The sequence below is a fragment of the Muntiacus reevesi genome, chromosome 11 (genome assembly GCF_963930625.1).
Source record: "Muntiacus reevesi chromosome 11, mMunRee1.1, whole genome shotgun sequence".
Lineage (NCBI taxonomy): Eukaryota > Metazoa > Chordata > Mammalia > Artiodactyla > Cervidae > Muntiacus > Muntiacus reevesi.
Genome location: NC_089259.1, coordinates 34581658 through 34607507, shown reverse-complemented (window position 1 = coordinate 34607507; position 25850 = coordinate 34581658). Strand labels below are relative to the sequence as shown.

The 25850-nt window shown below is 49.8% G+C and overlaps 1 protein-coding gene across 2 annotated transcripts; it reads left to right on the top strand.

Annotated features, from left to right (window-relative positions):
• Positions 1-3516: 3516 nt before the first annotated feature.
• On the top strand, positions 3517-25730 carry ATP12A (ATPase H+/K+ transporting non-gastric alpha2 subunit). 2 transcript variants are annotated; one of them, XM_065901712.1, is made up of 23 exons: positions 3517-3631; positions 4446-4601; positions 7291-7350; positions 8118-8321; positions 9317-9430; positions 10360-10494; positions 10615-10732; positions 10991-11259; positions 12349-12547; positions 12679-12788; positions 13674-13808; positions 15929-16121; positions 16969-17144; positions 17816-17952; positions 20833-20983; positions 21357-21525; positions 21616-21770; positions 22882-23005; positions 23132-23277; positions 23889-24022; positions 24140-24241; positions 24633-24724; positions 24816-25730. In XM_065901712.1, exons 1-23 carry the CDS (start codon positions 3623-3625, stop codon positions 24842-24844), a joined length of 3117 nt encoding a protein of 1038 aa, XP_065757784.1. In that variant the 5' UTR covers positions 3517-3622; the 3' UTR covers positions 24845-25730. The 2 variants fall into 2 exon arrangements, with proteins under 2 accessions (XP_065757784.1, XP_065757785.1); XM_065901713.1 differs by having other exon boundaries at positions 9317-9434; positions 10364-10494.
• The last annotated feature ends 120 nt before the right edge of the window (positions 25731-25850 follow it).

Here is a 25850-nt window from a genome sequence, read left to right as displayed (position 1 = left end):
TCGAAGTTGATCATTATGGGTGCAATGGACCACATCTCTTACGATATTAATTCCATGGCTCCCCTCCCCTACAGCTCTGGGAACAGCTCAGTTTAGCCTGGAAAAACAGGATAAATGTATATTTGTTGAAGGCACCCAGAAGGGAGACCCTAGAAACTCCTCTAACTTAGATGAGATCACCATCATCTACTCTTCCTTCTCTTGTTTCATTTCAAAGACTTGAGATAGAACAAATAAATTGTACCAAAATGAACAGCTGCTTGGGGCTTAGACAGGCTCAGGCACCTCCTTGTCAGGACGCTGATGGGAGCATACAGCGAAGCCTGCAAGCCTGGCCCCGCTCTGGGCAGAGGGCCCTCCATGTTTGCTGCAGAATCTCTCACCATCAAGGTCTCCAAGGCTTGAGGATGTAGCCCACCCTGACAGCCCGCCCCCCTGCAACTCCCTGAAAGGATATGCTCCCCCTGGAACCCCTGCCCCCACTCAGGTCAGGTGACCCAGCCTTGACAGGGTACTTGCACTGGACTCACTTCAGGAAGTACCTGTCATCCCATCACACCGTTCACAACTTCCTCGGCTATTCTGGAAGTGGCTTCTGCACATCGACTCAGTGCTGGTCCTCATTAGCCTTTGACTGCTGTGGATATTCTTACCTGGACTGCTGTATCTTCCACCAGGTGGAAAGCTGTTTCAGAGGAAGAGCCTGGTGTGATGCTGATATACATAGTACAAACCTCCAATAAGTATTTCAGGAATAAATACTGAGTGTCTGCATTCGGCTCCCTAGCTCTGAAGAATGTGGGAGCTAGCGGCCAACAGAGCATCACTTCACTCATCAGAAGAGGCAAATTCCAGCAAAGTTAACCCAGCATATTTGTATAAATGACATCCTTCATGTCATACATATTACGTGTCATACATTATACATGTGTATATGTTATAATTTCCATGACAAAGATGAAGACTCAAGCGGCAAAACCCCGTGTTCCCCCTAAAATTAAAATACAAAAATCAAAGACTTCAGAAATGAAATTAATATTTTCCAACCACTTATTAAAAGGAAAATGGTAATTTTCTGAAAAAGGATCTTACTATCCAGAATTAGTCACAGAACAAAGGCCATAGTGCTCTCACATCTAGGGGAGCATACCCAGGAGGAGAAAGGAGAGTATGGCTTCCGCAGCCACCTGAGCCCCGCACCCTCTCCCGGGGCTCCCGTGCCCACCTGGCCCCGGGGCACCACAGGTAGGGCCATTACCACATCACAGGTGCTGACTTCTGGAAGTCAGTTTCCTTCCTGCGGGATGTTCATACACCCATAAAAATGAAGAAATGAGGAAACCGTGCCGAAGCAGGCCTGACCGAAGTTCTGTTTGTTTTTTGTTTTTTAATTCTGACTCCAGGCAGCCCTCGTGGGTGGGGAAATGCTGCCCAGTCACAAGCTTGCAGGATGGGCAGGTGTGTGGAGCTGCTCCTCCGCGGGAGAGGGCGGCGGGCATGAGGCCAGAAGGGAACCGCCTTTTAGGCAATGTCCTCTCCCCCCGACTGCAGCAGGTGGGGCCTCTCAGGGACCAGGAGGAGTAACCAACACACACAGACCCACCTGCTTCTCTCCCACCTTCCATGGAGGTTGCTAAGGAAGAGAAGAAACCTGGAAAACTAACTCAAAGTAATAAAATCTCCATCTTCAAAATCCTGAAGCACGTACAGCTTAGATCCTTTAGTGCTAAATTCTGTCTTGGCTCATTTACAATTATTTACACTTTTTTAATTTTGCCTCTTCAACTCAAGTTTAACTTCCCCCAGGGCAGAGAATAACATAATTTTAGTACCATTTTTCCCCTATTTCTAGTGCAGTCTCAAATATGTTGTGTATTAATGGACTAAAATGAGCCAGGAATAGTTACATGTATCATAGTAGCATGTCCCAGTATGTAATATCTGCCACTCAGATCAGTCCACGAGGAGACCCAACATGTATGGGCTTCTTTTCAAGGACAGGAGACCGCCGCTTCACTACAAGCTGCTACTGCAGTCCAGGGCTGAGAATGTGTCCCAGTTTGGACCTTGATCTTTCCGGCCAGCTCAAGAGAGCTCAACAGAACTGGGTGGAAGTCAAGGTTGATAGCCCCTGGGACCTGAGAGTGGTGAGTCTGTGTCTCTAGCAGGTGAGGACTGCTGTCTGCATCACATGGGCCTGGAGGCCACTCTCCTCCAGGAGCAGAGGGACATGGAGCAGGAGTTAGGGTGTTAGGGTGGGTGTGTGGGGAGTTGCAGAGGTCACACTCAGGCATCAAGAGGCTGCCATGGGGGCAGAACAGCAGTAGCTGGATCTGTGCAGGACAGTGTTCTCTGCCATCCAGTTGGTGGCAACTGAGAATCTTCCAAACGTGACACTGGCAAGACTAACAGCCATCTTCTCAGAGGGGTTTGCTTCAACTTACTCATTTTTAACCTCGGCACCCCCTCTCCCCACCTCCTTCTCTCCTGACCCCCTAAGCGGGTCAGTGTGAATCAAGCTTGCTCCTGAAACTTGAACTCCAGGCTTGAGCCCAGGGGCCTCTCTTTGGGTGTCCTGATTCGATTCTCTACTCCAGGGCTCCAGAAGCACAGAGCAGCTGCAGCCACTCTGCGCCTGCAGACCCCTCCTCTTCGCTTTCTGGCACAGTGGAAGCAAGTTTCGTGCCGAGTCCGTGTCTCCTCACACAGACTCCACAGAAGCATGCAGTTCCTGGAGGTGGGACGCTAAGGAACCTGTGATATGTATCTGTAACTAGATATCACCGGAGTCTTCCTGTCCCTGAGGACTTAGTTATGACTCATTGCCGTTGCCCCTGCTCCACAGGAGTAGGGAGTGGAGACTGAGTTCCAACTATGCCTTTTTGGAAAGAAAAGAAGAAGCGAAGGGAGGGAAGGGGAGGGGGGAGGGAGAAATGACAGCGGCTGTGGGCAGCCCTCCTTCGGGAAGGAGAGGTCTTCACCCCCATCGGTGGAGGGTGGGTGCTGATCCCAGGCCCAGCGTGCCCCTCAGGCACCTTGTTCAACCCTCGGGCCTCATACCCCTTCATCCGCATCTGGATCCTGCAAGTAACTGGGCTGCTTTTGGGGGTCGAGGGGCTCTCGTTTACTCCCCACTTCGCTCTGACCCCACGGCGCCCATCGAAGTCCGCTCTCAGGTCGTCCAGGGCCTTTCGATGCCAGGACACCCAAAGAATGACCAATGCGGGGAGCTACAATTCCCCCACCCCCACCCCGCTTAGGACTTTTCACAATCTGACAAGTCTCAAGGGGAAAGGTGGGCGGTGGTTTTCCCCAGAGCCTTCCGCGCGGCAGATCCCGGCAGCTGGACCGCACTGCCCACTGAACCCCACGCCCACCCGGCGCTCTGCCCGCGGCCGGGGGCGGGGCGGTCGGGGGGCGGGGCTCGGGGAGGGGCGCGCAGGCGGGGGCGGGGCCGCGCTTTTAAGGCCGCGCCGCCTGCAGGGCTGCGCTGGCGCTTCGCACCCCCAGGAGCGAGGACCCCGCAAGCCAGCCCAACGCGACCCGACACCCCGGTCCTCGCTCGACTGGACCCCCGCCACGTGCCCGGCCCGCCCTCCCGACGGGACCCCCCGCCCGCGCCATGTACAGGGTGCGTGCCGCCGGGGCGGGAGGAGGGGCGGGCGGGCTCTGCTCCGTTCTCTCCGCTCCGGGTCCGGAGGCCATGGAACTCCGGCTTGTGGGGTGAAGAAAGATGCTGACCCAAACACGGGACGTGGCCGCGGAGCCGGAGGAGGGCGGCGCAAGGCTGGTGACGGCGAGGATGCTCTGTGGTTCTGACGCCGTCCTGCCCTCGGCGGTTCAGGAGTTCAGTGGGTACACCCTCCGGGCGCGCTGGAGTGTCCCTCGGGGACCAGGCGTGTCCACCGAGACACGGGGCACGCTGGAGTGTCCATCGGGGATCAGGCGCCCCCTCCGAGACACCGGACACGCTGGAGTGTCCTTCGGGTACCAGGCGCCCCCACTCAGACACGGGGCCCGCTGGAGCATCCCATGGGGACCAGGCGTGCCCACCGAGATACAGGGCGCGCTGGAGTGTCTCGTGGGGACCTGGCGCCCCCACCCAGACACGGGGCGCGCTGGTGTCCCGTGGGGTCTAGGCATTTAGCGAAACCCTGCCACTCCTCGGAGAAATCTTGTCTGAGTCGGGGAAAAGAACTTCCTCGCCCAGGGAGGGGTCCCCTGAGGAGCCCACCCAGCCAGCTCTCCACAGGAGAGGAGAGCAGAAAGAGGGCGCTGCAGGCTCTATTAGCAGGAGCTATAGAGAACTCCCAGGAGGAGGGACCGGGAATGGAGGCTGGGGGGAGGGCCCCTTCCTGTAAGTTCCACCCACCATGAGGCCCCCTGCTTCGCCTCAGAAAACCCATCTACCTCGGGCCAACATGGTACCTCTGCTTCTCTTTCAGAAAAGAGAAGTTTACTCAGTGGAGCTCAGTGGATACAAAGACACTGAGAAAACAGACAAGGAGGATGGCAAGGAGAAGTCCAGGGGCCTGAAAAACAAGTGCTTGGAACGCAAAAAGAACCACCAGAAAGAGGAGCTTAAGAAAGAACTTGATCTGGTTAGTTGATTTTGGTCCCTGAGCAAATGGGTGCCCTTGAGCACTGTTCGCCCTGGTGACAGCTTGCCCCTATAACCCACTTCTTACAAAAGAAAAATTCAGTCTTAAGAATTTCAAAATCCCTGACGTGTGTTTCCTTGTTTTAAGAAAAAAAAAAAAAAAAAAATGGTGTGATTGTATCTGCCCAGGGGTCAGGCCCTCTGAAGATTCCTGCATTCAGGCTGTAGGCACGCCCATGGAGGGCTCCTCTGAGGCCAGTTGCCACAGGCACTGCCCAGACCTCTCTCTTCCCTGCTGCTTCATTGAGATATTAGTAGCCTATAAAATTAAACTATCTCATCAGCCAGAACCACCCAGGAAGAAAACTGAAAGCCCCTAAACTTGCTAGGTTTCTGGGTATGTATGCCCCATGAGAAAGGATTTCAGTAGTAAGTAAGAGTTGGTCTTGGCTTCAGGCAGCCTTAGGCTCAGCTGAGGTTCCAGTTCTCTGGGGAGTAAGCTACCTAGCTTCTCTGAAGCTCAGTTTTCTTTATGTAAAACGGGAAACAAACCATTTTCGTGGGTCTGTCAGGGGGAAAGTGAGGTGAGAGTCTCTTGTAATGGCAGTGCTTTGTGGATGTGAAGCCCTGTTACTACTAAAGCTGGCCGCCCTGGGAAAGAACTGAAATGTGGCTGATTACATCTCAGGAATGCCAGTGGAAACCTGCCCTGAGTTTGAGATTATGCCGGGTTGTCCTGCACTTCACTGCAGACTTCAGAGCTATGGTTCTTTGAGCAGCTGGTAGTGCTGTGAGCTCTTGTGTGCCACAGAGCAGATTGTTAAACATTCCGGAATTCAAGCAAGCCAATTGGTAACTATTAGTAGCTTGAGATGTGACTGCTGCAAATCAGAGCTCTTTTATTTTACCTGGAGAGCTCATTAAACAACACATGCCACAAGGGGTTTGTCCATGTATGTTCTGATGACCCTGGAATTGGATCTGAATAAAAATGGTACCTACCTCTTAGAGTTGTTAAGAGGATTACAGGTAAACTAGAGAAAGGTTAAAGGTAGTCATTCTTACTTCCTATAGGTATCTAGCAGTTAGGGATGAAGATATAACTAGTCTTACTTGAAATTACTATTTATAACATGAATATATATCCATTCTATCATATGCCTGTTAATTACAATGAGAACCTTCCTTGAAATTTGAGCCTTTTCTGAAAATATAGAAAAATAATTCTATGGTGTTGACTGGGGTATTCCTTTGCTTCTTTGCTGAGAAATGGCTTTCTTTCCCCTCTTTTTCACAACCTTCTTACAGGAATCCTGTAATTTGTGACTTTGTACTTGGGTGCCCTTGCATCCCAACCCCTCCAGAAAATTAGAACCTTGATGAGTAATGCAGTGTCCCTGGCTTCTGAAGAAACAAGCAGGTGACTCAAGCCCGAGGCACCTGGTGCTGCCCTGTGCTCTTCCAGCAGAGTTCACACCCGCACCCTCCCAACTCTGATCCCCAGAGAGTCAGGCCAGTAGGGAGGATGGTGCAGACTCCCCTTAGAGTCTGAGATCCGTCCATGAAAGCAACAACTTTAATCATGTTAACTCTTCTCTGCCCCAAACTTGGCGTACTATGCAGAGAACCATGTCTTAATCCTATGGCTCCTCAGAACTATCATATTCAGTGGGTACTGGTACGGTGAATGGAAGAACAGGGCCAATCTGATTAAGCACAGGACAAAACCCTAACTCTCTGTAACATGAAACATTTTTGCTTTATGGAAAGAGATGGTTCTGGTACCAGTCACAGTATAAATTTTTGTCTCTGACAGTCAGAGTTTTAGGATCCTGAGTGCTGGGTTTTTTGCCACAGGAAGAGATTTCTAGTCCTTTAGCCCAGAGATTGTGGAAGGGACAGGACAGGACAGGGGAACTTTGCTCCCTGGGTGCCACAGCAAATGTCCAGAGATATTTATGGTTGTTGCTCCTCAAAGGGAGGGTGCTGGTGGGCAGAAGTCCCCACAACAGAGTTATTGACCCAAAATGTCAATAATGCTAAGGTTGAGAAGCTCTGCATTAGTTTAATGATTCTGTGGCAGAGTTAGCAAGTGTGGGCTACCCCCCCACCCACCCGCCCCCACCCCCGGTATTTATTTGGCAGGTTTTTAATCTGAGGGCTTGTCTGATAGCAAGCTGAGCCTCAAGTGCTGAAGGAAGGAAAGGCCCATTTCTCTCTCCCAGATGGCCTGCCTGGTGAGGGCTGTGTGGAGCTGTCAGGACATGTGGAGTGGTTTGGCACTGCTGATGGGCTCCCCATTAATCCCGCAGTTCAGGTCTGAGTTGAGTTTCCAGATCACTGGTGTCTGGATGTCAGGTGTGCTAGGATCTGCATGTGCTAGAGACCAGACTGAGGTGAAATGCACTGCTTTACTCATAAAAACTAAGGACGGCTACCATGTGGTAAATGGCAAGTTAAGTCTGAACTCTCTGGGGATGGCCAGAAAATCTGCTGGCCAGTGAGCTCTCTTGCAGTGAGGTTCTCTTCTCTCACTGCAGGAACCCCTGGGACAAAGGTTCCTTCTTTCTACACTTTCTGGCCCCTCTCCCATCCTCAATGTTCCTCCCAGATTTCATGGGCTTGTCAGGGCTTAGGGTTCAAGTCTTTTGGAATTATCTAATTCACTCTGTTCTTTTCATGGAGTTTAGGATGACCACAAACTCAGCAAAGAGGAACTGGAGACAAAATATGGTACAAACATCATTACAGTAAGTCATCAGAGAACCAGTGACAGGGGACGGGATCGGGGACCACACAAAGAGAGAGGCTGTGTGCTTGGGGCTTGTGAGTGACCTGCCAGCCCCCCACATGCCCACCTTGCAAGAGGAGGCTCATAACCTCAAGAGTAGCATGCCTGAGCCACAGGCCTGACAAGGCCCGCTGCTGGGCTGTGTGTCTGGTCACAGACAGTTCTTTGACTGTGATTGCAGCTGAGCCATGGTGACTCCTGGAAGGTTTGAGTGCCTCCTCGCTGTCATGGTCCAGGGTTGCTTTCAAACCCTGTGCCCAGGAAGTATTCAGGTCATGTCCAGGCCTCCTCCAAGAAGGGGGAATACCTCGTGACTCCTAAAATCTCACATCGCAGAAGTGCTGCTACATTCTGTGAATTCACACTCAAAGATGTGGTGTCTTAACACCAGGACATTTGGATACATCTGTTCTGAGTGAACAGAAATATGTGCTGTGTGACTCACTGGCCTACAGAGAGGGAGGCAAAGAGGAGCAGCGGAGCCTGGGCTCAGAGGACGCAGGGGCAAAGGAGGCACACGGCGGGAAGGTGTCAGGGCATCCACCCTGTCCCACAGTTTACGGGATGTGCCAGGAGAATGGTGAAGTCCACCCAATGAGACCCCCAGATGGCACAGTGACTCGGCTGAGACATAGTCACAGCTGCCCACAGTCTGCAGAAATGTGACATCCAGCCCGAGGAGGTAGAAATGTCTAACTCCTGTTTCGTTTCCCTCTGCTTTCTCAGGGTCTTTCCAGTGCCCGGGCTGCTGAACTGCTGGCTCAGCACGGGCCCAACAGCCTCACGCCCCCCAAGGAAACCCCAGAAATCATCAAGTTCCTCAAGCAGATGGTGGGGGGCTTCTCCATCCTCCTGTGGATAGGAGCCATCCTGTGCTGGATCGCGTATGGGATTCAGTATTCCCACGATCAGTCCTCCTCCCTGGACAACGTACGGCGCTGGGGGCTCCTCCCGGGTTTGCTCCCGGTGATGGCGGGGGCTGGGGGATGGGTAGGGTGCACTATAATGCAAGGCCTTCCCTGGGCAGAGCATTGGGCTGGGGTCAGGGGTCTACCACCGACCAATCACTGCATGAGTCAGAGAAAATCAATAACTTCTCCAGGTATAAAATAGAAAGTATATCTGACTCTCTAGTGTCCCAGAGCAGTGTGAGCATCAATTTATAAGAGAGCAATACATGATTAGTTCCTATGTGGGGAAAAAAAATTCGACATCCATGTGAGGTGTTTTGGGCTTTGTCTCCTCAAAGCTAATTTTCTCCCTTTACCATGGAGAACTTCTGTGTCTAATAATAAGGTAGGACCAAACCACAAAGCTAGGGGCCACAAAGCTGGGCTCCCCTTGTGGCTCAGCTGGTAAAGAATCCGCCTGCAATGCAGGAGACCTGGGTTTGATCTCTGGGTTGAGAAGATCCTCTGGAGAAGGGAAAGGCTACCCACTCCAGTATTCTGGCCTGGAGAATTCCATGGACTGTATAATCCATGGGGTCGCAAACAGTCGGACACAATTGAGCAACTTTTACTTTCAAACCACAGAGCTAGAGCAGCCAATATGATGCTGAGAAAGAAGCCAGGTGCAAAAGGCCATATTCTGTGCAATTCCATTGGTGTGAAATGTCCAGAACAGGCCAGCCCTGGATTCAGACAGCCGATCAGTGGCTGCCCGGGCTGGGCCAGGGCGGGAGAGTGACCACCGTGGGCACAAGGGGTCTTACTGGAATGATGGATTGTGGTGATTGTTATACAACTGTGTTAATTATTAATAGTCATTTAGTTATAACCTTCAAACGGGTGAATTGTGTGGCCTGCAAGTTACGTCAGGACACAACTGCCATCTCTCTGATTGGCCCATGGAGCACCCTGGCCCTCAGGTCAGTCTCATTCCTGATGCTGCTTCTCTGACTGGTGCCTGTCCTCCTCACCCAGGTGTACTTGGGTTCCGTGCTTGCCCTGGTCGTCATTCTAACCGGGGTCTTTGCTTATTACCAAGAGGCGAAGAGCACCAACATCATGTCCAGTTTCCAAAAGATGATCCCGCAGGCAAGTGTGACAGCCTCCCTGGTGTCTCCAGGCTTGAGACAAGCGAGCATCAGATGGGGGGGCGGGGCTTGGAGGCCTGGGACCCCTCCCTGCTGTCTGCAGAGTCTTGGGAACTGGCCTAATCTCTCTGGAGCCCCCATTCCCTCCTGGGTGTGGTCAGTGAAGCAAGGTGAAAGAAACTGCTCAGTCAAGAGCAGAATGGAACAGAAACAGAAGCCACTGCCTGACAGCTCCTGTGGCTGCTCCTCAGCTCGGTGAACCACTCAGACAGAAGTCATTCAGGTGGTTCCAACATGAGCCAAGGGGGCCAACCTGTGATTCTTTAAACCATCAGTCTTTTCACTCCCATTTCTGAGCCTCACTGCATGTTGCCCCTGAATGCTGCCATTGTGGGAGGCCTCAGATCCCTCCTCCTGCAGCAACCTGGGAGGGGTCCTCTGGGGACACCACTGTCAGCCTACAGAACCATACCCTCACTGGGCTGCAGAGCTGCTGGGAGGTGTGGTCTCTGGGTGGAATCTCTTGTGTTAGGAAGCAGAGACCCATCTCTCACTCCATTAAAGGCTTTCTGACCTGAGCAAGATCATTGATCCCTTTGGCTCAACCTCAGGACTCTTCCTGGACTTCCCAGCAGGATGGTTCATCCTAATGGTCCCCCTGTCTGTCAGGCCCAGAGCTGTGGCTTTGCTGTACCTCCCATGGCAGCATTTTCTGGGTCGAAGTCTATCTCCGTGAGCTCCAACTCAAGAAAAATAGTTCTTAGGGTCTTCAGGACCTGAGTAGAAGCCTTGGCTTCATTGTCTGCTATTCTGACAGGCATGCACTCCCATGCCTTCCTTCCTGAGCCTGTGGGGGACAAGGGGCATGCAAGAGGGCCAGCATCATTCCAGAACGGGATCTGAGGACTGGGTCATGATTTTCTTCTGCAGCAAGCGCTTGTCATTCGAGACTCAGAGAAGAAGACAATTCCTGCTGACCAGCTGGTGGTGGGAGACATAGTGGAGATTAAAGGTGGAGACCAGGTCCCTGCGGATGTCAGGTTACTGTCCACTCAGGGGTGTAAGGTCAGTGTCATGGGTGCCCTGAGGGTCATGCTCTTGGTGCTGTGATCTTTCCAGGTCTCAGTGTAACCAAAGAAGGAGACAAGTTGTGTGACCTTGAACTCTTTTCAAAACTCCTTCTAGGTGGACAACTCATCTGTCACTGGGGAGTCAGAGCCCCAGGCCCGCTCCTGTGAGTTCACACATGAAAGTCCCCTGGAGACCAAGAACATCGCCTTCTTCTCCACAACCTGTCTGGAAGGTAGGTCTGGTAGCTTGCAGGACCGCAGGTTCCTCTCATAGCCTTTCTCCTTTGTCAAGCTTTATGTTTCTCTACCATCTCTTGCTGCTAAGCTTTTCCAAGAGAAAATGTGGAATTGCGGAGCCTAGAGAGCTGGTGTTTGGCCTCTGTAGTGTCATGTGCTGATTGGCCATGTGAGCCACCAAAGAAGGGAGCGTATGAAGCCATGGTCCCTCCTCGCTGAGGACTCCTGGAATAAAATGTCTGCTCCACCTGTAGGCACAGCGACTGCCATGGTCATCAACACGGGTGACCGCACCATCATTGGGCAGATTGCCTCGCTGGCTTCGAGAGTCGAGGACTCGAAGACGCCCATTGCCATCGAGATCGAGCACTTTGTTCATATTGTGGCGGGAGTGGCGGTCTCCATCGGCATTATTTTCTTCATCATCGCGGTGTCCATGAAGTATTATGTCCTGGACTCCATCATCTTCCTCATTGGCATCATCGTGGCCAATGTGCCTGAGGGTCTCCTGGCCACTGTCACTGTGAGTCTGTGCTGCTAGTGGCCGCACCCTGACCCTGCTAGTGTGCCATCCTGCTCTGCCGTGGCTGAGTCTGCTCCATCAGGGCCAGTCATAGGATGTTCTGTCTCTTAGAGGGACAAAGAGAACTGTCATCTGTCACTATTTGAATGAATTGTCCTTGAAAACTTGTGTTTTCATTTTCAGAGATCTATCTGCAAATCCCATATGATGCTTTGCCCCTTAAGATCTAGATAAGACAGTCTTGAGCCACCACTTAGAAATTTTCTAGAAGCCTGACACCTTCCCTGCATTTCCACAGTTTTTAAAAGAAAAAAAAGAAAACTTTGGCAGTTTCTACAGCTGAGGGATATAGGTACACTTTCATTTCACTTCTCCCTCTCAGAGGCAGTCTGAGACACAAACTCCCTGTCTGATCCTGCAGAGTAGTTCAGCCCTTTCCACTCTGCCCCCTGGTCTAACTTTGGTTCTCCCTGTGTCAGGACCTAACTCATCCTGAAACAAGGCCCCCAGGTGGGGAGGATTCATACCTCCTCTCCTGGCACCATCCTGAGCAAAGACAGACAGAAGTGTTTGATTGCCTGTCTCCTCTGACTCCAGCAGAAAGTAATTTGACCAAGCTGGAGCCTAAAGAACACTTTTGAGATCTGGGGGCTTCAGAGGGAGCCAAGAATCTTTATTAACATTTGGAGATCTTAAAGTGAAACAAGTGTTTCTTGATTCTCCAAAGCAACAAGTAAGCCGTTTGGGGCAAGCTCTTTTGCACATAGTGCCTGAAACCTGTCTTACAATGCTCTTGCTTGTGAGCCACAGGTGCTCAGCAGCCAAACTCCCTTTGTATTGACTTGACACTTGCCCAACTTTGCTACCTGTGGATCCCTTAGGATCATTTTCCTCAAGGAGTAAAGGGACATGAGAGAGAGAGAGCGCGTGCAAGCTTTATATGCCTTCTCAGCCACTGGGTCTGGTGCAGTTTTACTGCATCTGTAACTATACCTGAAACTAGTTTAACTCTTAACTGTTCCTACATTACTGAACCCAAGTTCAGCATGGTGGTTTTTCTCAAAGCTTCCCTCTCTCTCCTCTGTCTAGGTGACTCTGTCACTGACAGCAAAACGAATGGCCAAGAAGAACTGCCTTGTGAAGAACCTGGAGGCAGTGGAGACTCTTGGCTCCACCTCCATCATCTGCTCAGACAAGACCGGGACCCTGACCCAGAACAGGATGACGGTGGCCCATCTGTGGTTCGACCACCAGATCTTCGTGGCGGACACTAGTGAAAACCATTCGAGTAAGCCTTGGGGTGCATCCAGCCTGGCCCTGCATGGTGGGCTCAGCACAGCTGGTCTGTGGCCGTGAGTGAACAGTGCTGCTTGTTGGCACAAGCCCAGCACCCTCAGCATCCATGGTTCTTCTTTCCAGATCAAGTCTTTGATCAAAGCTCTGCGACCTGGGCCTCCCTGTCAAAGATCATAACGCTGTGTAACCGCGCTGAGTTCAGACCTGGACAGGAGAGCGTCCCTATCATGAAGGTGAAGCCCCACACGCAGTCTCAGCCGCAGCCACTTTGCAGAGCGAAGTCACCTTCTCTGTTCTGATCTGGTGCTTGATTTAATCTCTGCAACTGAAAAGCATTTGTTCTGTGAGAGCGAATCTAACCACAAGACCTGTAGGAAGCTTTTTCACTGTCACTAACTTCAAGAAATTTAAAAGTTCTCAAAATACTCATTTAGGTCTTCTGAAAAGTCTCTTTCTTGAAAATGATTGTGCCTTTAAGTTACTGTCCTAAATTCTTTACCAGCTAAGAAGATACAATCAAAGTTCCAGGGAACAACCCCTGCCCCACTCCAAGATCAAGTTCATTACTTTTTTTCCAGGAAAACTCCCACTCTCAGGGCTCTAACTTGTCTGAACTCCCCTATCACCAGCAGGTGGCGCCCTGCAGTTGACAGTTGTAGGTGTTAGTCGTGTCTGAACCTTTTGCAACCCCCTGGACTGTAGCCCTCCAGGCTCCTCTGTCCATGATATTCTCCAGGCAAGAATACTGGAGTGGGTTGCAATACAGGAGACCCAGGTTTGATCCCTGGGTCGGGAAAATCCCCTGGAGAAGGAAATGACAACCCACTCCAGTAGTCTTGCCCGGGGGATTTTCCCAATCCAGGGATCAAACCTGGATCTCCTGTATTGCAACCCGCTCCAGTATTCTTGCCTGGAGAATCCCATAGACAGAGGAGCCTGGTGGGCTACAGTCCTGAGTCAGACACGATTAACACTAACAGTAGTAAATCTGTCACTTATGGGATAACTGTTCTCTTTCTCTGGTACTTAGTAAGCTTAGGTTGCATACTGGTTGGTTGAAAATAACCACAGAAGAACCTGATTATGTACTGCAACTACTTATATCTTTTGATTCACAGAAAATTGTGGTTGGAGATGCCTCAGAAACTGCTCTTTTGAAGTTCTCAGAGGTCATGCTGGGTAACGTGATGGATATTAGAAAAAGAAACCGCAAAGTAGCTGAAATCCCTTTTAACTCGACCAACAAATTTCAGGTAACTTTCCCCTCACAACTGAATCTTTTGGTTTTTAATTATATTTGACTGTGCTGGGACTTTGTTGCAGTGTGCGGGCTTCTCATTACAGTGACTTCTCTTGTTGTGGAGCACAGGCTCTAGGGCTCATGGATTTTAGTACCAACTGAATCTTTATCATCACTAGAGCAGCATTTCCACTCATAGGTATCCTTTAGTCAGTATGTGTTTTGAATGACACTTGACTTTAAGAACAGTCCTCAGAGATGCAGAGCATGGACATCTGATTAACACAGGACAAGTAAAGGAGAGAAAAGATGAAGCTTTCGATGGAGCCTGCAATTCCCACACGTGGCCTTTCTGTATAACATGCACACAGACGCACCACTGCCCGCCCTGGTGACTTGGGCACGGGGAGGGGGAGGAGCCACACCCCCCAACATGACAGGCTGAGTGTGGGGGGCAGTGAGGAGAAGCCAGCTGCCCCATCTATATCAGGCATTCTCTGTGCTTGGTCGCATGTAATCCTCACCATAAGCCTTGAAGGTAGGACCAGGTGAAGTCCCAACTGCAAGCAAGGAAATGGGCCTTAGAAAGTGTTGAGGTGGCCAGAGCCACCCGAGCATCTAAGTCTCCACATGTCTGTCTGATGCCTGAGTCTATGCTTTTTCTACTGCAACACAGAGGCCAGGTGGTCAGTTCAGGCCATTTGGGTGAACCTTGCCCTTCGTGAGGACCAGTGAGGACCCAAAGCATTGCTTTCTATGTCTGCCCTGCCAGCAGTGCACAGGAGTCTCCACCCTTTGTTGCTCAGGGGGAGACTGGCCACCTTTGCCTGATTGTCTCCCCTCCCACCAGCGTAGCCAGCAGGCAGCCATGTCCACCCTACTCAGGTCAGGACAGAGAACAAAGTGCTGCTACAGGTGGAGTTCTCTGGAGACTCCAAAGCAAGAGTGGGGTGTTGTGACTTGGTCTTTTGTTGTCGTTGTTTAGTCACTCAGTTGTGTCTGACTCTTTGGACCATGCCCATCAGGCGCCTCTCTCCATGGGATTTCACAGGCAAGAATACTGGGTTGGGTTGCCATTCCCTTCTCTAGGACTTAGTCTTTGCATAACATTAAATTATGTAAGTAGGATGACCATGTTTGTGTGCAAGTTTCTAGTGATTACGCACACGTTTTGTCTGGAAGGAATTTAGGACTGAAAAATAACTGTGGAGCAAACATCTTGGTGGATAATTGACCAGAAAAGAGTCATGGTTAGCAAAGCAGACAACTAACAAAATGTATGATGTAAAATGTAGAGGGACTCACATCTCTGTTCAAAACATAAGTGAAAATAGAATGACTAGCAATCCTAAAATAACAGTAGTAATTATGGCTATCATGTGCTGATTTCCACACTCCTCACAACTCTGTTAGGTAGTCAAGAACGAGGAAACAGAGGACACAGCCAGCAAGGGCCAGAGCCAGGACTCGGGCAGACCCGGGGGGGTGTGCTCAGCCTAGGCAGGTGGCCTTCCAACCACAGACAAGAATCCTGCTGGGGCTCCGTCTTCTCCAGGGAGAGGAAGAGCAGCTTCTGTGAGGCCTCCTGTACAGAGTGTTGATGGAGAAAGTGGGCTCCCTGGAGTTGCTAGAAAGGAGTGGGTGCTACAGAAGAGGCCAGGGAGCTCTGAGATGCTTTAGAGTCACCTTATATCCACACGCCTGCGCAGCACTCGGCACTTAGCAAGGTGGTTTAAGAGGAGGCCTTGGAAGGTCTCTGGGGGCATCATTCAACTTGAAGAAGCAAAATAGCTCTGGCACGTGAGCTCTTTGGGTTGTGGCCTGAGGGATCTAGTTCCCTACCCAGGGATGGAACCCAGGCTCCCTGCATTGGGAGCTCAGAGTTATTAGCCACTGGACTGCCATGAAGTCCCTCAGTCTCTGCCTATTACTTGGGCATGAAGTAGAAAGGACAGAACATGCCTGCGGAGAACACTTTTCCTTTATATATCACGGAGAATAGAAACAGAAACCACAGAGAAAGAGATGTTTTGCTCATGAAAAGCTCTGTCCATCCAGTTCAGGCCCTTTGTAGTAGAGACGGTGTCCTTACCCGCAATGCCGCACTGAGCATGCGCGACCCTTTCCCTGCAGCTCTCCATCCACGAGACCGAGGACCCAGACGACAAGCGCTTCCTCATGGTGATGAAAGGGGCCCCCGAGCGGATCTTGGAGAAGTGCAGCACCATCATGGTCAACGGGCAGGAGCAGCCCCTAGACAGGAGCACGGCCGAGGCCTTCCACACGGCCTACATGGAGCTGGGCGGCATAGGGGAGCGCGTGCTGGGTGAGAGAGCGGGATCCTGCTGGTAGGCACAAGGAGGCAGGCTTGGGGTGCAGCGGGGTAGCCTTGGCATCCACTTATCTCTTAAAGGAGAATGTGGTCAGCATGCAGGGGATACTGTGTGATGGCATAGGAGGGTGGGGGCCCTCGCAGACCAGAAGTCTGGGAAGATTTTATGGGAGGAGTTACATTTCAGTCTGGACCTTGAGTGATAGATGTGAAGGGTTATGGGGGGAGCATACTCACACAGAGGGAACAGCATGAGACAAATGTAGGAGTGGATGGAGGGGACCCTCTGGGCACAGCTCCCCGTTCTTCATCTCTTTATGTCTCTGTCTCTACCCCCACACCTCCTGTAAACTGCAATCTCCTCAGAAGTACAGACTGTCCACTCCCAGGCTTTCTGTCTCCAGAGCATACCTAATGGGCACAGGGTGAATGATTTGGGGATGAAACATATCTTTCCTAAAACAACATGTTATGGAACTGAAGGAACTGAACAATTATGGTAAACTCTAAAGTGTGTTAGTCGCTTGCTCAGTCATGTCCGACTCTTCCCAATCCCTTGGACTGTAGCACGCCAGGCTCCTCTATCCATGGGATTCTGTAGGCAAGAACACTGGAGTGGGTGGCCATTCCCTTCTCCAGGGGATCTTCCCAACCCAGGAATCAAACCCAGGTCTCCCACATTGCAGGCACATTCTTTACCATCTGAGCTGCCAGATTTACTGACATCAATTCTCTTAAACTGGTAAAACACAAAGGACTGAAGTGTATGAAAATGTTCCCTCTTTCTTTCATCATTTTTTAATCCTAGTTTCACCAACTCCTAAATTCATACCCATTTCAGGTTTCTGTCACCTCTACCTGCCGACAGACGAGTTTCCAGAAACGTATTCATTTGATGTAGAAACAATGAACTTCCCTACTTCCAACTTCTGCTTTGTGGGCCTCTTGTCAATGATTGACCCGCCTCGGTCCACAGTACCTGATGCTGTCACCAAGTGCCGGAGCGCAGGGATCAAGGTGGGACTTGCACATCCCTGACTTCACACATCTACCACGTATGCTGAGTTCCTTTCTAGGAATGTCTGTCATAGGAGAGTCAGTATTTAGGTCTCTTCCCCTAAATGTCATAATTCCCCCTTTTTTTAAGTCTCTACTTTCACTGTACTAAGATTTCAGTAACTGTCCCATAAAAGCATAGTCACTGTGTCTGTGTGGAATAAACCACAAGTGCAATTGCAATGAACAGAAAGCCATGAAGTAACCACATGTCATCCTAGACCACAACAGACAATAAAAGGTTTTGCTACTTAATCTCAAGGTCCAGCTCCCATAGTCCATTTCCTTCCTGATATGTCAAAATTTGAATTCCATTACTGTGTTAATTCCAAGGCTGTGGAGCATCATGAAGATGCTGAAGGAGACATCTGGCAGCCCACTCACAAAGTTACACCAAAGGGAAGGACTTCCTCTAGTGTCAGAGGAGGAAATGTAAGGTTTAGAAACAAGGGTAGATCCAGTGGGATCCATGTGTCCTTCTGAGACAGGTGATACTCTGACCTAAAGATCAAGGACTGCAAGCCACAGTGCCCCCTCACCATGGTGGAGTGGGCAAAACCAAGTCATCCCCACTCGCCTGAGCAGCGGAGTCCTTTACCACCCACATGCCTGTCTCCTTGCCTGTGTTCTAGGTTATCATGGTTACAGGTGATCATCCAATCACAGCCAAAGCTATTGCCAAGAGCGTCGGTATCATTTCCGCCAACAGTGAGACAGTGGAAGACATTGCCAAACGCCTCAACCTTCCTGTGGAGCAAGTTAACAAGCAGTGAGTTCAGAACCCACACAGCAGAACTCAGGCCTTTATCACAGGCCCTACTGCCTCTAAAGAGTTGTCTGGAGCAAACCTCTTTTTGCCAGATATGATCTGCTGGTTTACTCTATAATTTCTGGCTGGTTTACTCTGTGATTTTTTTTATTTTTTTTTTTTCATTTATTTTTATTAGTTGGAGGCTAATTACTTTACAATATTGTAGTGGTTTTTGCCATACATTGACATGAATCAGTCATGGATTTACATGTGTTACCCATCCTGAACCCCCCTCCAACCCCCCTCCCAATCCCATCTCTCTGGGTCATCCCAGTGCACCAGCCCCGAGCACTTGTCTCATACATCCAACCTGGACTGGTGATCTGTTTCACACTTGATAATACACATGTTTCAATGCTGTTCTCTCAGATCATCCCACCCTCGCCTTCTCCCATAGAGTCCAAAAGTCTGTTCTATACATTTGTGTCTCTTTTTCTGTCTTGCATATAGGGTTATCGTTACCATCTTTCTAAATTCCATATATATGTGTTAGTATACTGTATTGGTGTTTATCTTTCTGGCTTACTTCACTCTGTATAATGGGCTCCAGTTTCATCCATCTCATTAGAACTGATTCAAGTGTATTCTTTTTAATGGCTGAGTAATATTCCATGGTGTATATGTACCACAGCTTTCTTATCCATTCGTCTGCTGATGGGCATCTATCATGTTGCTTCCATGTCCTGGCTATTATAAACAGTGCTGCAATGAACACTGGGGTACACGTGTCTCTTTCAGTTCTGGTTTCCTCGGTGTATATGCCCAGGAGTGGGCTGAGGCTGGGACTGCGGAGCGGATAAAGCGTACTCTGTAATTTCTATATCTAGTCATTACTCAGAATTTTATCAAGCACCTGATATGTGCCAGCCACTGTATTGAGACCATGAAAATGACCTGTATTTCAGCCCAGTGAAGTAGATCTGAAAACTTCAGTGCTGACTTTAGCGTGAAGAAACGGAAGCAGAAACTTTATGGGAAATTACCTGCCATTGATACAGTTTATAATCAGGAACACTGAGAATCTTTTGTGTTCTCTGAGCCCCTAGTCTGCATCTTGAGTATTTATTCCATATTTAGTATTTAGGTTTCATAATGTGTTTTCATAATGTGTTGCTATGGAAACATACTTCTTTTTGCTTTTTATTTGGTCATAAGTAGAATGGAGGGCTTCTCTGGTGTCCACCGGTAAAGAACTCACCTGCCATTGCAGCAGACACAGGAAACATGGGTTCCATTCCTGGGTCTGGAAGATCCCCTGGAGGAGGAAATGGCAACCCACTCCAGTATTCTTGCCTGAAGAATTCCATGTACAGAGGAGCCTGGCAGGCTGCAGTCCCTGGGATCACAAAAGAGTTGGACACAGCTTAGCAACTAAACAGCAATAAACAACAACAAACTCAGTGAAATAAGCACAGGCACAGAGGTGCTTGTGGTGGGAACCTGACAGTTGATCATTTAAATCAGCCAAAGTCTCCAAAGTCTTAGTTGGAAAATAAATATCATTGCTTTATTATACTTTGATGCATATGGGGGAAAAAGACCCAAGAACATCTCCTAGTTTACCCAAACAGTTATACCTGTTAGGAACACAGAACTGACAGGTGATAAGTGACTGCCAGGGCAACAAATTACCAGTTAGGACACCAAGCAGGTAAACAGCCTCTGGGCACAACATTTGTGTCTGGAGCCCCACTGCTCTTATGTGTAGATAACATCGGTGATAACGTCCACCTATGAAAACAGCTTCAGAGGTTGTACTTGTTTTGTTTTTTGAAACAGTAGGATTTTACTCTTTCCTACAAGTCAGCACACAGGACAGAGGGGTGGTTACTTTGTGAATGTTTTCAATTGTCCACTTTATCAACTGCAGCTTCATAATCAGGGAAAAACTGGGAAACAAGCCTTTCCTTCTTGCTTCTTCCCTTTTTTTTTTTTTAACCAGAATATAGGAAAGTCTGTAGTTTGAGTCAAGTGCTAGAATTTCAATATTTAGCACCAATAGAAAAAAAAAAGCAGACCTAAAAAGAGCTCAAAACTTTAAAAAGGTAAACAAAAAAGCATGCGGTGTTTTGTGCTTAAGAATGTTTAAGCTGAGATTTGAAGGCTGAAATGTTCACCAAGGGAAGGGCAAAGGTAGTAGGATCTGTGAGAGCTTTGCACAGAGTCAGGGGTTCAGAACTGAGAGCCGGGGACTTGGAACTGAGAGCATGGGTGCTGTGGGGGAGAGTCAGAGGGGCCACACGGCACAGGTTGCCCCAGCCCTGCAGACCAAGTGGGGATCTGGGCTCTGCTTGATGTTCCTTTGGACAGTGCTCCAGGGGACAGCATGGTCAGGTCTGCAGTCTCAGTAGTTCCTAGAACCTCACTTTTACAGGCAGCAGATAAAAGCTTTCCTCGAGAAGACCTCAGTTAACTTTTCTCTCTACATAGCTGGTTGCATAGTAGACACTGTGAGTCTGAAATAAACAGCAAAGAGATGTCACCCATATGTTCAGGCAAAAGCTGGATTCTTGGATTTAAAATGTACAAATAGGCAGTTTTTTACCTCCTTCTCTTTTGAGTAAAGTTTTGCCCTGGGAAGTGCCACCTCTCACCCATTCCTGTAAGAAATGGCTACTTGACTTGTTCCTACTGTCATGTGACACAAGGAAATGCCTATCCGCCTTAGTTCACTGTCTTGACAAGAGACCCACACAACCCATCATCCCGCCAGATGCTTAAGAGTCAGGACTTGGGGTCCAGATAAAGCGAAAGAGGTTCACCCCACCTCCTGCCCAGAATAGTGTTTTAACCTCAGCTTCTACCTATGCCCTCACCCAGTTCCTCCTGCCTGTCTAGGGATGCTAAGGCTGCTGTGGTGACTGGCATGGAGCTGAAGGACATGAGCCCGGAACAGCTAGATGAGATCTTAGCCAACCACTCGGAGATTGTCTTTGCCCGGACGTCCCCCCAGCAGAAGCTGATCATTGTGGAGGGCTGTCAGAGGCAGGTGGGTGAATGCAGCACCCGGGGAACCTTCTAGGTCTGTCATCATTCTGTGGGGAGAAGCAGCACTGAGCCTTGGCCCCCCTTAGGGCTCTGGTGAGGTCACCACCCCACATCTCCACCTGTTGGGGCTGACCCTGTCCACTCAGGGACCCTCCCTCCTGCTTGCTGCCCAGGGGACTAGCTTTACAATTTGGATTCATATGGTTTTGATCATTCAAACACATCTTATTTGGAGCTTGTTCTTACTTCTGGGATTTCCCATCTTAATCTTTTTCCTCTAACCCAAAACGGGCCTTTGTTTTGGTGCAGCGGACCTCCAGGCTGCTCACTAACCCCCTCCATCCACCTCCCACAACCTTCCACCATCCCTGCAGGATGCTGTGGTCGCTGTGACCGGGGATGGAGTTAATGACTCCCCAGCTCTGAAGAAGGCAGACATTGGGATCGCCATGGGAATAGCAGGTTCTGATGCAGCCAGAAATGCAGCTGACATGGTCTTGTTGGACGACAACTTCGCGTCCATCGTCACAGGGGTGGAGGAAGGTGAGTGGAGTTTTGAGTGGTCTTAGCGAGGGCTGGGGCCACCCATGAAATGAGGAGTGAGTCCTATGGGGAGAAATGTCTTCTGCCTAGGTCGCCTGATCTTTGACAACCTAAAGAAGACAATCGCGTACACGCTGACCAAGAACATCGCCGAGCTGTGCCCCTTTCTCATCTACATCATTGCTGGGCTTCCCCTGCCCATTGGCACCATTACTATCTTGTTCATCGACTTGGGCACAGACATAGTAAGTAGCCAGAAAGGGAACAGGGTCTGATGACTTCCTCAGGTGAGGGAAACCTCAGTGTCATTACCTTCAAGGGCAGGAGATGGATTAATCAGTGCTTTTCAGACCTCAACATGATGGTTTCTGACAAGCTCTTAAGTGACGCTGAGTCTGCTGGTCCACCAACCACACTTCAAAGCACAGGACCAGAGAGATGTATCAAGTGTTTGAAAATCAAAACCACTTCACTCCACAGAAGAACTTTTCAACACATGAGTTCTTCACCTTTCCAAAAAAAACCAGGCCATTGATCAGTTTCAGCTCATGTGCCTCCCCCTCTTTTTTTTTTTTAAAAGCTGTCACCAAAATAGTCACTGTACTGCTTGGGGCCCAGTGGCCAAAGTGATAACTCACAGCCACCCCTTGTTAAGTAAAAGAATCTGTGACCTGGAAGCCCCTCACCAAACACAGTAAGAAGCAGCCATTAATAACACTGTGAAGCCTCACACAGACCTACAGTAATGTCACCTAAAACCTCCCCTCTGCTAGAACGAATCCCCTTAGGAAGCTTTGTGACAGTCACTCCCATGTCTCTAGCTTACAGAGGCTTCGGGGAGCAAACAAAACCCACAACTCCGCAGGTCACTGCCTACTCCCCATTTCACATGACACCTGGGCAGCCTCCATGGTCCAGGGATATTGGGGCATCTCTACCTTAGAGGGGAGCTGAAGCCCCAGAGCCTGCAGCAAGTTTGCTCTTCTTATCTCCACTGCTGTGGTTCTTCCAGGTATCACTAGGGAACTTGTGAGAAATTTGGGTTCTCTGCCCTCCAGGGGGAGGACCTAGGAGACAACCACTTCTCAGTGTTGGGAAGGGAAAGTGCTTTATAACTAGATCATCTAGAGATGGCAGCACAGGGTGATGATCAGACGATCAGACACAGGTGGATCGTCTTCTCTGCAGACAGCACACCCTGTTGTCTGCTCCCTGGATGGACCAGTTCTGTAACACGGATCACCACTGCTGCCGCCACCACCCCCAGCCCCCCACATCAGGTGCCTGGCTGTGCTGCCACTGTTTCCTTCCATCTAGTATTTCAGGGTCGGGCCTCATGCTACTCTCTCCCTCTAGATTCCCTCCATCGCCCTGGCTTACGAGAAAGCCGAAAGCGACATTATGAACAGGAAGCCTCGCCACAAGAAGAAGGACAGGCTGGTGAACGCGCCACTTGCCCTGTACTCCTACCTGCACATCGGTGCGAGGAGGGACTGCCCAGAGACCCACCGTCCCCTGTGGGGCAGGGTGGGCTGTGGGGGGAGCCCAGAGGAGGGTGAGGCAGGGCACTTCTGGGGTCAGTACAGAACCTCTCCTGTTCTTCTAGGCCTCATGCAGGCCCTGGGGGCCTTCATTACGTATTTCACCGTGTACGCGCAGCACGGCTTTCTACCCAGCACTATCCTCAACCTGCGGGTGGAGTGGGAGAACGACAATGTAAATGACCTGGAAGACAGCTACGGACAGGAATGGGTAAGGGCCAGGTTGCTGGCAGCGTCCTCCCTGGATTGCTGTAAGGGGACAGGGGAGGTGATGGTTTTCTTAGTTAACAGGGCTTGAGGGCCCTGTGGTCACAGCAGCTTGCCTCTGCCAGGTTCAGCTCATCTCTCAAGTTGGAGGTCTAGAGCTCACCTGTTTACATTAGCTTGTGTCCCTGGTGGCGCAGATGGTAAAGAATCTGCTTGCAATGCAGGAGACCTGGGTTTAATCCTTGGTTTCAGAAAATCCCCTGGAAAAGGGAACAGCAACCCACTCCAGTGTTCTTACCTGGTAAACTCCATAGGCAGAGGAGCCTGGTGGGCTACAGTCCGTGGCATTGTAGAGTCCGACACGATTCAATGATTAGCACACTCAGGTGTAGAGGAGGAGCAGCCAGCAGCATCACAGCTGGGCCAAGTCCATTAAGTTAGCAGTTCTCCTGCTCGCCAGGTGAAAGGAAGAAAGGTTTCGTTCCAAACACAGGAAGTGACCCTCTCTTAATTATGGGTAGGGGAAAGAGAGTTGAGGCTCGGAGAAGGGCACCAACACCTCCCTGAGGTGTCCATCTGGGGCGTCATGGTCTTCTCCTCTCTGGCCATTGACAGACAAGGTACCAGAGGAAATACCTAGAATGGACGGGCTACACAGCATTCTTTGTCAGCATCATGATTCAGCAAATAGCAGATCTGATCATCAGGAAAACCCGGAGGAATTCCACCTTCCAGCAAGGTCTCTTCAGGTACTGCTGCAGCCACCCTGGGGGTTCAGCCTGGCCCTTTGCTGCCCAGATGACTGCATGTGGGCATGTGGGCCTGGGGCTGGGAGTTCAGAATTTGTTTGCTTTTGTGTCTTACAGAAATAAAATCGTCTGGGTGGGGATTGCCTCACAGATTATCATCGCATTAATCCTCTCCTATGGCCTCGGAAGCATCCAGGCCCTGAATTTTACGATGATCCGGTGAGGTTCCCTGCAACCACGGGGAGGAACCGGCCCCAATCTGGTTGTCACAGCCTAAAAAGTCTTTCCCCTCAAGTCTTTCCAAAGAGAGAAACTGTTGTTGTTGTTGTTTTCTTTTAATCAGTGTGAGGCTTTGACCTGCTAGTTTTTTCAGAAGAGGAGGTGGGTTTTCCATCCCTCACCATCCCATCTCTACCTTCATCCAACAGATTCCTTCTCAGGCAGTCACTGTTTCTAGCAGTCACAGTCCAGTTAAATAAGAAACCTTGGGGTTCTACACTGTATGACCCAGTGGGGTTGCTCTGTCCAGTCTAGAAAGGAGAATGAATGAGGCACTCAGCCACTTAAGGATGGGTGTGTGGGTCTCACACCATCCCCTCTCTCCTCCCAGGCCTCAGTACTGGTTTGTGGCTGTGCCACACGCAGTTCTGATTTGGGTGTATGATGAGGTGCGGAAGCTTTTCATCAGACTCTTCCCTGGAAGTGAGTACTAATGTATGGGGGATTTGGGGGCTCTTGATCTGCTCCAGCAGACCTTCCTCTGTTTCTCACTTACTGCTTCCTCCTTCTTTAGGCTGGTGGGATAAGAACATGTATTACTAAGACACCTGCTTCCCAAGCTCCGGCAGCTGCACATGGCGATGTTCTTCACCTTCTGGTGCCAGCTGGGCAACTGCTGCCATGGGGATGTCATCGGAATGTGTTCAAGAAAAGACAGAACTGTAGGAAAGCACTCACTAATATTTTGTAATTTAAAACAGAGATTCCAGTGTTTATATGTGATTTTAATTTATATATCAATGTCCTTATTTAAAAATACATGAATTTCAAGGTAATGGCGTAGGGAAGAATAGCGTGTTTAAATGTCTGTAGAGCTCATTCATGTTAAACAATGTCAGGTAATCCAGACATCTGCTGGATTAAGGGTCTCCCTGCCCCTTAAGCTCTAGATAGCACTGCTCACAACTCCATTCCACACTCTTTATTAAAAATCCAGCACCCTCCCTTCCTGTGAATTCCCAGAGAATTCATTATTTCACAGTCACATTGCTCAGAAAAGGCTAGTTCAGCTAGAGGTTTGCCAAAGGATGAAGTGACGGCAGGTTTACATCACAGTAACTTGGAAGACCTCAGTTTGACCCTGAGACATCCTTCAGAGTCCTCATCCCGCCTGTCAACTCCTCACAGTCCTTCACTGCCCTCCCTCCTTCATGCTACCCTCCACCCACCACCAGTTCCAGAATGGAGTTCCAGGTGCTCTCCTGACCCAAGGAGGTTTTCATTTACCAGGATTGAACCTCAGTGGAGGAAACTTGTGGTTTAACACGTAATATTTATTCTTTATTAGACAGTTCATAGCACTCTGCAACACCAGTTTTTTGTTTCATGCTGTAAGTTTGTTTATTCGTGTGTAACATATGTGACTACACCCATATTAGTATCCCAGAGAGGCCTCATTTTTAAGTAAAAGATCTTTTATAAAACAAGACCTGAGAGTGGTGTTCTAATTAATTTGAGTTTGTCTAAAATGTAAAGCAGGGCTTCCCTGGTGGCTCAGATGGTAAAGAATCCACCTGCCAATGTGGGAGACATGGGTTTGATCCCTGGC

What these genes read in the sequence shown, in the direction of transcription:
- ATP12A (XM_065901712.1), top strand. An exon ending in TGTCCACTCAGGGGTGTAAG is followed by an intron (nt 10,495 to 10,614) that starts GTCAGTGTCATG and finishes AACTCCTTCTAG; the next exon opens with GTGGACAACTCATCTGTCAC. An exon ending in CATCAGACTCTTCCCTGGAA is followed by an intron (nt 24,725 to 24,815) that starts GTGAGTACTAAT and finishes CTCCTTCTTTAG; the next exon opens with GCTGGTGGGATAAGAACATG.